This window comes from Amphiura filiformis, unplaced genomic scaffold, assembly GCF_039555335.1.
Source record: "Amphiura filiformis unplaced genomic scaffold, Afil_fr2py scaffold_63, whole genome shotgun sequence".
NCBI lineage: Eukaryota > Metazoa > Echinodermata > Ophiuroidea > Amphilepidida > Amphiuridae > Amphiura > Amphiura filiformis.
Genome location: NW_027305527.1, coordinates 549,697 through 564,809, shown reverse-complemented (window position 1 = coordinate 564,809; position 15,113 = coordinate 549,697). Strand labels below are relative to the sequence as shown.

The window sequence follows — 15,113 nt, the reverse complement described above, 5'->3', positions numbered from 1 at the left end:
CAAATTTCAAACGGTTGAAGACTTGTTCTCGCCGAGTTGTAGGAAGTGCCACACCAATAACAAATATATAACCACCGCTATTACTTTGTAAATCGAGTTTCGGAAAAATATTCATGTATAAAACTAACATAATCAAAAAGGCAGATTGTTTTTGATATTACATATCAGTTATTCAGTTACTGTCAGTTTCATGCCAGCACTACTCCCTGATAGTCATATAACGACCAATAGATAAATGACGACTATCATGATCATGGAAGACTGAGTTCCGCAGTCTAGCCAGCACAGAGTGTTCAGTGGCAATGATTCGACTGGTATCAAAACCACAAGCAATAACAAGGAGAACAACTATTGATTACAAACAATAATAAACTTATTGATTACAAAGCATACAAAACAGTTCAATCAGTTCAATTGATGCCAATTGACTGGTGTTGCCGTCTGATATTTACTCAGGTGATGCTAAAATTGATGAGTTTATTAAATTTTTTTTGTGCCTACAGTTTGCGATGAGTTCAGCGCGTTTTTGAGAGATGAGTATTTCTCAGACAGGCATAGATTACATCATTTTATTGCTGCCCGCTGAATTGATTTTATGTTAAAGTCTGTGATGCCTTTATCTTTAAGGTGCCATATGTGCTTAGTAGTGGGTGTGGTTTCCTATAACTAAGTACGCCTACAAATTTCTGAATTATATATAAAATTTAAAAACCGGGCAAAAACAATCAATCAAATAAAAAGAAAGAAAGAAAGAAAGAAAGAAAGAAAGAAAGAAAGAAAAAAAGAAAGAAAGAAAGAAAGAAAGAAAGAAAGAAAGAAAGAAAGAAAGAATGAATTATATTGACCTGTTTCGGAACTAAAACATTTATTTCGCCATTAAAAGTAAATAAACCACCCATAGATACTCTAATTTCGCACTATTCATTTTGTAAATAGAATCCCTGCTCATCTTTATCAGTGATCCCCTTACTATTCGTTTTGATGATATATACTGTTCATCTTAATTGATTCGGTTTAGTATCACTTTGAACCGACAATCTTATCAAAATGAATAGTTTCCGTTTTATTTTAACAAGTGAATATTCATATTGACAAGATCTCCAATTTGACAATAATCCATTTCAATTTGACAATATTCTGTTAAGGCCAGAGTAATGGAAGACACATTCGTCCACGCCCGAATTTGAGATTTCTTGATATTTATCAACACTAAGATGTATTCTTTCACTTGAAACTGATAAAATACAACTTTCTAATATTTACTCGTATTTTTGCTTGATTTGTTTCACTCTTTTCAACTCTAAAAAGTCACATGGCTCAAGACAGCTTAGTAAATTGGCGGGAAATAATGAGTCAGAAATGTGCGAATGCGAAATATTGTGATTACGCGCGCGATTCGCGTCGCGTGACGCGGCGCAATTCTGCGCGTATATCAAACGCAGTCAAGGCGCATTCGGTATGGTGTTCACGCCCCCAGACAAACGGTTGGTATGTCTATGTTCACGCCAGTAAATGTGGTGTAAACAAAACAAAAATTTGCAGTCAAAATGCCATTTTTTAATTATTTTGAATTTTGGCGCACTGAAAGCAGACATTATAAATTTATTGGTGCAAAAAGATGCATATTTAGACCATGCACCAGATACAGCTTTTACAAGGGTGAAAGTCTTACCGTTTTAAAATATAAGGACGTTTTGTGCATAATTTTGACATTTTATTTACTAAAACATCGATTTCTCAGAGTTCACATTTGACAATATTGAACGATTTTTGTGACATGATAACTCGAAAAATATGCAAACAAAAGGTAAACTTTTTGCACTGTCGTTTAGAGTACATCAAAGCCTAGGGAAGGTTTTCTCATTTTTTCAAAATATTTGTTTTAAACAAAAATATACACCATTATATGCAATTTTTAGCTTAATAGAGTGACAAAATTGCTTTTTCCACATGTTTTTTTCAATATTTTGAAAAAAGAGACGAATTTCAAAAAAATAAAAAAGTTCATGTCTCTTCTTCTTGAAAAGCTAACTGATTTTTTTTTTTACTCCGAACAGATTTTTTTCTAAGTTGTCAAAAAAAAATTGGGGTAAAAAGTGATTTTTTCAATAACTCGAGATTTTAGAGCAAATCTGACGTCACCATGGAATTCTTTGACTCATTTCCTTTCCAAAAATGTCTAGTTTTATATACTTTGGACATACAATTCAGAAATAATGATGCTCGAAAAGGTTCATGTTCTCTCCCATTACTCTGGCCTTAAAAGTCCCCCTCTGACAAGACAAACTACTCAAATTCGGAAAGTTGGGTCATTTTTGACAATAATCAATTCTTTCTATAATAATTTATTTCATTTTAATATTTCATTTATTTCATTTATTTCATTTATTTCATTTATTTCATTTATTTCATTTATTTCATTTATTTCATTTATTTTATTTATTCTATTTATTTAGTTTATTAGGGCCTACAGTATTTATTTTGTTTATTTCGTATATTTTATTTATTTCATTTTTTATTTATGAATTTTGTTTAAATGTTTTTGTTTTGTTTCTTTTTTGATTGCCATTTATAGTTTCTTTTTGTGATTTGTTCATCTGTAGGCCTAACTATTTAAATAAATTGCACGCATGGTGTGGCATTTTCTATGATGTTGTGTATGATGTACGCAAAGGATCCTTCCCCGCTGTAAAAGTGTATGTACGCCATGTTTTTTCAAGACAACAAGAGCGTCACGGAACGTATTTTTAATCCCACTTGTAGTCCTGAAATATTGCATTAAAATGGTAAAACAGGCAGTTTTTAAACGTGTATCGTAATATCTGAATATATTAGGTTCCTGTTGGTTGCTTTTGAAAAGAATTGGACTGCATTTTGTAGCTCATTTTCTCGAAATTGTATTACATGTATACATGTTTTTTTTTCAATTTTATTTTTACTATCCAGAAACCGCATAGGTCTCGTTTAAGTGAAATTGCAATTTTTCTTGTAAAGTTGATGTCGAAATGGTCTATTCATTAATGTTGGGCGATTGTTTCTGTTGCCCATGGTACCTCCATAGTTGTAGTTGATTATTCTGTGTTTTTTTACTGTATAAATCATGATAAATTAATTCGTGACACGAATTCTGCACCTTCGCAAGCATGGCAAGAAAAAGGTGCAGAATTCTGCAAGAGTTCATTTTGCATTTTTGGACTGCAGTAGCCCGCCCCTAGAACTCAGTCCATAGTATCCGTTTTTACTTACCTAGGGCCAGAGGCACTTACATTGAAAAATTTGTTGAGCATGCTTGAACGATCCAGTACAAAAAATGAAACCATTGATTTCAATGCTTGATCGAACCAATACAAATGTGTGCCAGGTCACTATAGCTAAAATAATAATTTCATGAGAGTATGAATGTACTGCTTGCACTGCGTAATGTCGCAAGTTTAGTGGAATGACACAATAGCGCGATCGATTGTGCACGCACAGGAAATGCAGCGCTACACAAAGCTTGTGTTGTACGCCGACGTAATTGTCATTGCGTGCCTATTGAGCTCTCATGATCGAGGAACTATTATTTTAGCTATAATAAACATGATAAAACCCACTTGAGAACACACAATCGCCGGTCATTTCTAAAGATGCATTTATACTCAATCCCTTTTGCAGAAACCTGAATCGCACGCATGATCAGTGTACTAAATCGCCGTCGTATTTGCATGCTGAGCATGTAGGCCTATATTGACACCCTCTGTCGGTCAACGTGCTCTAAAATTACACACATGACTTGTGCAGTTGTAAACGACATTCAGTCTGATGATGAGTATAAACCCGTGGGTATAAACGCAGCTTTACACTATGACTAATTTACATGGGCACAAAAGACCGTGTTCATGTACCGTTACTCGGCCAAACATGGCAGAGTAGGTCCCGGATGTTCAGGACTATCTTCACAACGTTATACCTTTTCAACAAGGAAAGAGATACGAAAAGCGAACGTCTACATGTATGTAGACTGCAGGGAAAGGCATTCCATGATTTTGGTTCAGTCGTGTACAAAATACAATTTAACAATACATGAATATCATGATATATTTTATGCAAACTTGTGAGTTCTAATCTGGTGACGTGGTTGATGAATTGACAAACATGACAAATTGACATGGACACATCCTTGACATTAGACTCGCTTGCCAGTATTATAGACTGGCTCACACCATTTTGTCTGTCTGTGGGAAATACACACTTAATGATGTCGATTTGCGCAGGTCAGATATTTGAACAATTTCTTCAAAATTTGGTCATACTCCTCGGTATAAAATTGGTACCCACCTTATTGTGCTTGGTAATTTAAGACTCGGATGAAACAAAATTAAGGATCGAATGCATTTTAGTGTCCAAAAAGGCAAAATTATCATCAAAGTTCTGCCAAATTCGAATCGGTTATAAAAATATCTGATCTTTGCGATCAAAAACACAAAGATACAACTTCGAACGTACTACTGGCAAAAGACAATATTGCCAAATAATATAGAACATTCGACGTCAATTTGTCAAAATAATCAAGAAATGTGCTCTACAACATGTGGAAAGAGCGCAATACAATTCCCATTCAAACATGTGGTAAACTGAAGTTCATAATCCAGGCCATCCTTCATGTCCTTGACGTTATAATACCCGATTTCTTACTATTCCAGGTGTACTGAGGCTGATATGACCTGATTTTTTTTGGTTCATCAATGGAATTTTGTACAACATGATCTGATTTCTGAAAAATCTTGGTGCATTTACTGTTTACTCTTACTCAAGAACTCTAGTTTTAAATATACACATGAGTTCGATGCTAGACCTTTTTAGGTTGGTCAGCATTCGAAGCTTGCTGTTCGTATCTCTGTGCTGGTAGAGAAAATAAACGTTGACGTTGTGAAGATACATGTAGGACATCTGGGTAATTTCCGGGCCCTACTCTGCCATAATTGGCTGAGTAACAGTACATGAACACAGCCTTTTGTGCCTATGTAAATTGATCAGTCATTGTGTAATGCTGAGTTTATACTCATGAGTTACTCCTGCGAGACTTAATCCTTATGTGTGTTATGCTTGTTAGTGAACATCTTGACCAACTGAGGGCGTCGGTCTATACTTGTCGCTTTTGTGTGTTCTAAAGTGGGTTTTATTAGCTATCTGACACACATTTGGTTCGATCAATCATTGACCTGCTTTCAACAATTGTACTGGAGCGGTCAAGCAGGCTCTACGAGTTTTTAAATGTAAAGTGCCTCTGGCCTTAGTAGAAGTAAAAACAGTTACTATGGCCAGAGTTCTAAGGCTAGTCAGCGTTCACATTTTTGCAACAGGTATTATTTATTCTGTTAACTTTGAAATTTGGATGAAAGTTATTTTGGTAAGTTCAAAGATTGTCTATTTTTGATCAGTCCAAAATCAAGTGCAATTTTAGCAACATATATTTTTGATGCAATAGCCCGTTGTGATCGGCTGTTTACTTGTGAATTCCATTGCTGTACATGGTCTTGTGCTTCTGTGAATTCGACTAGATTTAGAATGCAATGGTCTCTAGCCTCGAATGTGAAGCTTATTGATGGGCAAATTCGTAGCCTACATTGTAGACTTCAGCAAATTTACGTTTCTTGAAGGGTATACATTAATGCATAAAAAAATGTGAGAAAATGGGAACAATCCTCAAAATACAGCTGATTTTAGATAAAATATTCCGTGAATTTTGAATGAATAATGTTATTTAATCAAATAAGCAACGGAAACAGAAGTTATTATTATTTTCATTGAGATAAGAAACAGGGTTCGAATTCGTTTAAAAATTTTGTGTAGCAGTTTTTGGCTAATTCATCATAATTAGGATACTTCCATAAACTAAAGCACTATAAAAAGTGCTATACAAATGCAAAATTGGATAGCAGTTACTTCAAAATGTGGAGCAAACTGCTATGCGATACAGCCGAATTCGAACCTGATAAGAAACCATGTGACTTGCCAAATTCAAGTCAGCCAAAGAAGTGCAGGAATTTTTTGGACCAAAATTTACCCGCAAAATTTGACAATCAATTGTATTGATATAGAATGGCGTGCACGCAAATGGCTCAGCACTATAAATGGTAGTTGTGTGCTGGCATACAATTTTGCCCCAATTTAATCCTACTTCTTTCTGTTTGATTGTTTCCTGTTGCAGGCACATTCAATCTTACTGATTCAACCTGGCCAACCAGAAACAAGAACCTACTCAGACTATGAGACAGTAGTAGCATGTATGGATGGTAAGTCATGTCACATTGGGTTATTCCAGTTGAAATCCATATTACCCCCTATGGAATACATGATGTTAATCTCTCACACAGGGGGTGCAGATTTCAAATGGAGTCACCTATGCAGGTAATGCCATTTGAAATTATATCACTCATACATAAATTCTAGACAGTTCATTGGTTGATTACCATTTATCATTTTTACCATCAGCCTCTCTGTGTGATAGTTTTTACCATCATAGTGCTGCGCCGTAGTGCGCTGACTCTTAGACTCGCCAATTTACTTATGGGGTGGACCCCAAAATGTGAAGTATATCACAGCAAAACATGGTGTTATGATCTGTTATGTTGATGAAAAACTGTATTTCCTACCTTAAAGAGTATTGTAGTAATAGAATTTATGTGCGAGTGATATAAAACAAATATTAACTGTCTTAAATTTGTGTAATGGTCGAAATATAATCACTCTGTGAAAGATGTATTGTTCCATTCCACTCGCCGTTCTGGCTCATGGAATGGAACAATCCATATTTCACCTCGTGATTATATTTTTACCATCACACTCATAGATAGTTAATATTTGTATATTCACACTCTTTGTGTGGAAAATTTCAACGGGAATAACCTATTACACTTTTACAGCCAACCTCACTTATCCGACCCATTTTCTGGATATCTCGGTTATCCTGACAAGTGATCTTCAAAGGTCAAGGATATTTTATTGCAATGCTTTATTTTCATATTCCAGCAATGCACTTCGGATATCAGGCTCAGAAATTTGGCGAGAATCCATTGTGGCAGAGATTCTCCTGAACTGAATTTGTGTGTATCTAGAGATTTTGAGCCTACACACAAAGTAAATGGGGGGGGGGGGGTCTGAAGATTTTTGTAAAATGGTGTTGCCAGAACAGTTGATTCTTGCCAGGTGGAACAGAATTCTACCCCTGGACATTCAAGACAGAATTATACATAATTCAATCTGGATCGATCACCTACCTTATTATTTACTCTATTAAATGCCGTGGGGGTTATTTTCAAAATGGGGGTGTTTATTCATACATACATGTATGAAGTTTTCATTTTTCTCCCTGTCTGTTGCTTCAGGTGTGTGCAAGATTTTTGAGGAGCATTTGAAGAGATTACATCCACACAGTCCATCCATTACATATGATATCAGTCAGCTGTTTCAGTTCATAGACAACTTGGAAGATCTCAGCTGCTTAGTGTAAGTAATGTTTCAAGTTTCATCATCAATCAATCAGGGCTAGAAATTCCAGGAACATATACCTTATTCAGTCTATCTAAACAGGAAAAATAATCTGCTCAATTACAGAAGTGTGAATACTGCTACCACAAATCCCCTTTGAAACACTGACCAAAATTAGGCCAAAAAATATAAAGGTTTGTCTCAAAGCTCACGAGTGGTTTGAAAACAAATGCGAAATGCGATTTTTTTTTAAAATTCCCGACTTGGTATTTTTTAGGGAAAAATGAAATCAAATGATGCTGCCGAAGCTTTGAGACAAACTTTTTTTTGGCCTTAACAGCAAAACAAGGCAAGATGCTAAAGTGACCAGTGAGAGGGTGATTAGTGACACTTGATTTACACATGCATGTGCCAGGGATTATACCCAGCTGTGAATCTGACCAGGAGCGGCTATTATCAATTAGTGAGCAATTAGTGGTCTTAGTTTAGATAGACTAAATGTATATCAGTCATCCGAACGATGCACAAAAGCTATCCCTGATGCCACCCGTGGTTGCTTTCCATATAATCAAGATAATGGGTTATTAGTACAAATTTCCCTCTATGGGTACCACAAATGGTGAGGAGAGATTAAGGCAGTCCAAAAAATGGGTACCTTTTTCCCAAATTAATTTGCTTTCATGCAAAAGGTGGATTTCATGCAAAAGGTGGATTTAATCCCCAAACTGGATTTTTTTCAGGCTTAAAAGTTTAACATAAAAAAGTGTTCCTTACGACTGTTCATTTTTGGTCCGCATCAGAAAAAAATGTTGAGAATAGGTCAGATTTGTACTGTTTGGATAAACTACTACATAGGTACCTGGACTTCAAGTAGCAACTGCAAACTTGCAAAGATTGTAAGGTCATTTTGGTGTTGATCATCATGGAAAAATATGTTCTGAATTGAATTGGTAATATCTAAAGATTAGCATCAGAATTCTGCTCTATTTGGAGTTTGGTTAAAGCAGATAATTATCACCATATCACCACAATGCACTATGCTTTTACAAAAGACTGTAAAACTGGTTCCTGATGCATGCAAGTTTACAGCAGCAATATCACCCGAGGCTCTTCTGTTTTGGATGGTATTTATGGGTAACTGGGTTATCATGTATTCAAAATTCAAGCTTATGAAAGTAAAACAAAATTGGGTCATGAAATTTGAAATGAAAAATGGGAACCAGTCAGGTCGTTCAAAGGAAAAAGACCTGATAGATGCACAAATCCATTAGAGTGTGAAATTGGTTATTTGCATATGAAAGAACATTATAATCCTTTCCTAGCGCATGTGTGTTGTATAAAAGATATGTCGTGGTTTGGTTTGGCTGAAAAAGGTCAAATATCACACAAGTATTCTGGGATGCAGTGACAAGGTGATTGGTAAAAGAACTAAGAAAGTGCTTCATCCTAGAGGGCTTTTTACCCGGGGGAGGGGGGGTACTCAGTACAAATGACCATACGGGGACGTGCCGCAAACATGGGTAGCATTTTCAGCCTTCTGGTATATCAATGACCCCTTTGAATGGGTCCTTTTTTCACAATTTTCTCAAATTTTTGGAAAACAGCCCAATTTTTCCTTAATCTAGCCAAAATTTTCAAAATTTTCCCAAAATTTTCCCAAAATTTGTAAAAACTAAGACAATTTGTGGGTAAATTTGGCCGAAAATTTTGACTTTTGGTAGGGCCTATATCAATGGGTCCAAATTTCTTGAAAAATTGGTATATTTATGGGTCTACTTCCAAAATCTCAGCGGCACGTCCCTACCAAAACCAAACTTGAGTACCCCGGGGCTTTTTAACATAAAATAAAATTGCAAAAAATTTCTTTAAAAAGTAAGTGTAATAATTTGAAATTACAGTTGTGATTATCATCCTGAGTGTGCACTATGCATAATAAATGTAAATTTATGTTCCCACAGATATCAGCCCAAAACGGAAACATACTCCCCCTTCAACAAAGATTGGATTAAGGAGAAAATTTATGTCAATCTTAGGAAACAGGCATCGTCATAGCGACAAATGGCTGTGATCAAACTGAACACGTGCATGGCCAGGAGTGACCAAAAACTTTGTGAAAATATGAGATTATGAAAATATGGAGAGAGTGGAGAGAGAGAATAATGGACATGATGAGGCAAACTGAATTGCTTGTATTTCATTGTGTGCAACATGAATATTCATACATTTAGATGTCAGCAAGTCCAATTATGATTGGATGAATTGCTTGTGTGCAACATGAATATTCATCGATCTCAGCAAGTCCAATTATGATTGGAGTGTCAACACCTGTCACAGGCAAAGATACTACTCGATAATGAAAATCAATTGTACACTGATGGGCTGTTCCATTTGACAATCACATCCCCCCCACTGTGGAAGATTTGGATGGCCAACCAAATTCAACAGTTTCAATCATTCCGTTTTAGATCCAATCATTTTTCATCCGTAATAAGTAAAAATGTGTGGACGATTTTAAAATTCCAAACAAAATTGTGTAATTTTAGGCCAAATTGTGCAAAATTCAGCTGGATTTTATCAATTTGCTCAATTGCAGCGGGAATGAAATTGAGATGGCAGTGAAATTTTCCACAGGGGGTATATGGATTTTAAATGGAAAGAATGACTCGATTGGTCTCATTTGCCATGCTGCAGAGAGTGAGACTCATATGGATTACAAATATTCCAGTATCCGCTGACTGAAAATCTTAAAAGGGGAAACCTATATTGAATACTTGATCTTAATATCTGTCATCATTTGCCTTATTAAATTTAAATTACATTGACTACCCGTTTTGTATATCATGTGTTGATAATGTGGTATTGTGCACAGATTATAAACAGACAGACGTACAAAACATAAAATATGTAGACATGATGTATTAAACGTGATACAATTGTAATCTAAAATGGGCTATTGTTGAAATCCTTACACCCCCTGTGGATGATATGACCTTAATCTCAGGGAGTGTGAATTTCAAATGGGGTTACCTGAATAGGGGACTCCATTCTTGTGTGGGTGATTGAGATCATGTCTTCCATAGGATGTGTATGGATTTCAACTGGAATAGCTCGAAAGTGTCCACTTGTTTGCACGTTAAAATGGAGCACAGAGAATTGCAATACCACTGCGCACTTGTGTAAAACAAAATCAGAATGATACCATACTGGTGTAAAATTTTATGCAATTTAAGAAATGCACCATGGTATTGCATAGCCTCACATGTTCCACTCACCTGCAGTAAGTGGCTGTCAGCGCGTGTCGTTGATTGATTAGACTCAAAGACATTGATTGCAGTCTTTTCAATTTGTGCATGGCTGACGCACATTCAAATGAATCCTTTTAGAGTAATTGAAGCTGCACCTTTTAAATTACACTAAATTTCATTCAGTTATTAATTTCTTGATCATTCTGATTTCGTTTTACACTCTAAGTGTGGTATCATACTGCAGTTCATGTCTCTAAAGTTTAAAATCAACTTTATTGCTTTTAATTAACCCTGCTCAGACTAATGACCAATCAATTATTGAGGACATTCTTGTTTTGATGTATTATGTGTATTTAGAATAGTGTCTTAATGCAATTATAAGCTTGAACAAGATAGAGTTTCCCAACAAGTAGATGGCATCACAGATATAATTCATCAAGCTCATGATCAGTACTGGATGGTGTACATACATTGAATAAGTCATTATATACAGTGTCTGGAATATTTCTTTGCCTCTGCTTTGTAAATATGGATAATCATTAAAGTATTCCTATAGTGTAGATTGGTTTTGTTATGTGTTATTTGGGATAGAAACAGTTTAGTACAAAAGTCAGTTAATTTATACGTCATTAGATTTCATGTAGTGTGGGACCAGGAGGTAGGATATTTGGAATGGACCTGAATGGGTTATTCGAGTTGAAATTCATACACCCCCTATGGAAGACATGACCTTGATCTTCCACATAGTGTGAGTTTAGGGTTACATGAATGTGTGACTCCATTTGAAATATACACACCTGTGTGGGAAATTAAGGTCATGTCTTCTATTGGGGGTGTATGGATTTCAACTGGAAGAGCCCAATTTTGATTGTACTTAGGCTAATTACCACTGAGTACATGTAGGGCAAAGATAAAGTACATCAGTGATACAGTAGTGGTAAATTGGCAATTACAAAATCAGATGATCTTGTAACTACCTACACACGTTGAACACACATTCCTAGCAAAATTAGTATCACCAGATTACGTCACAATAACTTTTATAGAGCATTTGGATGACGCATGCTTCATGGCATGTGATTTATTGATCAATGGAGCAGTACTGTTATTTACCTTATCTTATCTATAAGGTAACGAAAAAACAAACCTGTTCTATGGGCAGATAGACTTACGAAGTAGGATTGGTCGGTCAGGATTTTTTTGTATCGGGAAGAGGCTAAATGACACTAAAATTTAAAAATCACAAAAAGCTGAAAATTTTTGTTGAATTTTGCTGAATTTGTTTAAAAAACATTCAGTTGAAATCAATCTACTTCGACAAAAAAAAAGGGTTGCTTTTAATTTAATACCAAACAAATCTGAAAATGCAAAATCTGGGTCATCCAGGCTTGTAGAACAGGGTTTTCTTATCTCAGCTCGACATATACATTTTGATCATCCTTTCATCATGTAATGTAAATGTGACCTTTTTGTTAAGTACTGGCATTTTTTTTATTTTGCAGACTGCAGAAAAACACAAAAACCTATGCCCCATACAACAAAGACTGGATCAAGGAAAAAATCTATGATCAACTGAGAAAGCAGGCCGCATCTTAACACCATAAGAGACTTACTGGATTATGTGTCAAACAAACTGTGGTTCCGGCCTCACAATGTTTTTTATACCGGTGGAATCAGTTTGAAAACTTTGAATAGAAACCAGCCAAACCATTTATCATGGACAATGAGAGAAAATGGTGGATTCTTATGAGAATCATGTTTTCAAATTTATATATTTTGTGTTAGGGTAGTATTTCAGGGTTGGTAGGATGCAGTGGCGGTACCAAGGGAGGGAGGGGGAGGGGCATGGGGGAATATGCACCTCCAAATGCCCTCAGTCAAAATACAAAATGTATTAAATTCCTACTTTTTAGGCCAAAAATGCCAAATTTTAGGGAAATTTTGGCAATTTTTGCCCCCTAAAATTCCTGGTTCCGTCACTAGTATGATGATAACAAAATATTTCAGAACTCTTGGAAACTTACTACCTTTTGTTGTGTTAACAGATGTGAATCACATACAAAATGATGTGAATCAATTAGAACACATTTTCTTGAACATCAGCAATTTTTTTTGGCTTATATCCAGTTTGTGCTACTGTGTTTTGCAGTTAGCATGTAACACAAGTTGAAGCTGCATATTTAAATTTGGTTATTACAGCTGAAATCCATACAGCCCCAATGGAAGACATAACCTTTATCTCCCACGCAAGGGGTGTAGATTTCAAATGGAGTCATCCATTCAGGTAGCCCCCATTTGAAATATACATGCCTTGTGTGGAAGATCATGTCTTCCATAGGGGGTGTATGGCTTTCAATTGGAATAATAGCCCATTTCAGATTTAGTTCAAGAAAATATGTTTGTTAATGTCGGCATTTGAGAAATTCTTTGAACCTGATCTTTGTTGTGTAGGGTATAGGTTAGCAGAAGATGAAAGCTTTATACCCTGGATTCCTTCATTAAATTATTATCTTGTGTTTTCTCTAGTTCATGCCTTCAATTGTTGAGAAAAATTAGTGTTCTATTTATATTATCTAAGAGAAGATGTCTGTTCTGTGACACATTATGTTCTGTACTGTACTTGAGAATGTAGTAAGTCTGGTCAGGGTTGTTGTAGCCACAGTGAGTTGCCGTGGGTCATGCCACTTGTCCACTCACTTTTACCACTCACTCACCGTTCACCCACCACTAAACCACCGCTACTACAATGCTGCCACCATGCACTTAAAGGCCCATTCAGTGATTTGCTCATCCGGACGATCGTAAAAATCATCAAAATTCAGATTTTGTTACCTTTGTAATTGGCATAGATGTGCTAACATAGCCTGCTAGTGGTTCGGTCGAAAGCGTGTATTTTAGACAAAATAAAGCTTTTGCATGATTCTGGTCTTTTGATACTGACAGTACAAAAGTCCGACTCGAGATCGAAAGAAGCTCACTCTCCACGTTATGTATTGTTTCTACTACTTATTACATCAGTAGCTACTATTTTAAACAAAATACACAATTTTAACTGTTTTTCATATTTGAATTGACCGTTAGTTTGCCTCGGTGACCTTAAATTGCTTATTTTGTTTTCTACTACAAAAATTAAGCGCTGTTTTAAATCAATTTAGACTCTACTTCCCCGTGTTAGAAACACTGGACTAGGAAGTTTTTCCAGTCGATTAGTGGCGCACTGTACGAAAATCTCGATTTTCTCGAGTCGATCTGAGTTGAAGTAGAAAACCTTTCTAAAACCTCTGCTTTTTGACTAATTTGTCGATGTATTCAGGGAAAAGTGGTTTAATGAAATTCTGTAGACTTATTCTTTATTTCTAAGCAACTCTGACAAATTTCCATTTTTTTTAATGTTCCTGTGAAATCACTGAAAGGGCCTTTAATTAAATTCAAAAGGAAAGAAGGTTTGGTTATCAAGCAAACTAGTGTGTGCTGTTGAGGACATGTGACGTGATGGAGCAAGTCAGGACAATGTTGACATTTATACTATCCATACTTATATAATTTGGTATTTCACACTAACAGGCAGTATATTTGGCTTTTCCAGTTTAAATCCATACACCCCCTATGGTAGACATGTCCTTAATTTCCCACACAGGGGTGTGAATTTCAAATAGATTCACCCATTCAGGTAGCACCACTTGAAATTCACACATCCTGTGTGGCAGATTAAGAATGTCCTCCATAGGGGGTGTATGGATTGCGGTTTTGTTTCTCTGCAGGAAGTCTTAGTTCTCGGCTGAGAGATCCGCTTCTCAACTGTGATTTTCAATTCAAACGATAAGCTTTGTCCAATAGTTGTTTTTCCTGTCAATGCTTGTCGCAACGGCACAAAACATCGAACTTCAAGTAAACATGTAAAAAGAAAGTGTTCACTAATTTTTTCTGGTTCTTTCAAATAAAAAAATGAAATGCGGTAAATTGCTCACGAAAACGAATATGTAAGGCCTGCAGAAAATAAACACTTTTTTTTACCTTTCCACTCACAAACTTTAAATGTCTCAAATTTTTAAGCAAGAACATAAAAATTTGAAAGGGAAATGTGCCCATAATTTAAATCAATTTTTGTTTCATTGTCCTAAATTTGCTTCATCAAGTCGCATGGAAACTAGTGATTAAATGTAAATGGCTTCCACGAAATGCTGTTCTTTGTTTGAAGAAACCTGTATTGGAAGTGATATGTGAATGGGAACAGAATTGAATACAGAGTACAGCATATTATGTCACCATTCACAAAGGACATACCAATGACTCGCGTAATTCAAAGAAAGAACAGCAACTCAGCAGTTGGAACGTCTCAAAACTTCTAACTTGCGACTTTACGCTCATTTCATGGGAACAGGTCACAAGTTATCATTT

The 15,113-nt window shown here is 35.8% G+C and overlaps 1 protein-coding gene across 2 annotated transcripts; it reads left to right on the top strand.

The window, feature by feature from the left end:
* Window positions 1–2,678: 2,678 nt before the first annotated feature.
* LOC140144563 (enhancer of rudimentary homolog) lies at window positions 2,679–12,553 on the top strand. 2 transcript variants are annotated; one of them, XM_072166382.1, is made up of 4 exons: window positions 2,679–2,786; window positions 6,191–6,275; window positions 7,368–7,488; window positions 9,429–12,042. In XM_072166382.1, exons 1-4 carry the CDS (start codon window positions 2,784–2,786, stop codon window positions 9,520–9,522), a joined length of 303 nt encoding a protein of 100 aa, XP_072022483.1. In that variant the 5' UTR covers window positions 2,679–2,783; the 3' UTR covers window positions 9,523–12,042. The 2 variants fall into 2 exon arrangements, with proteins under 2 accessions (XP_072022483.1, XP_072022482.1); XM_072166381.1 differs by lacking the exon at window positions 9,429–12,042 and adding an exon at window positions 12,218–12,553 and having other exon boundaries at window positions 2,680–2,786.
* Window positions 12,554–15,113: the final 2,560 nt, after the last annotated feature.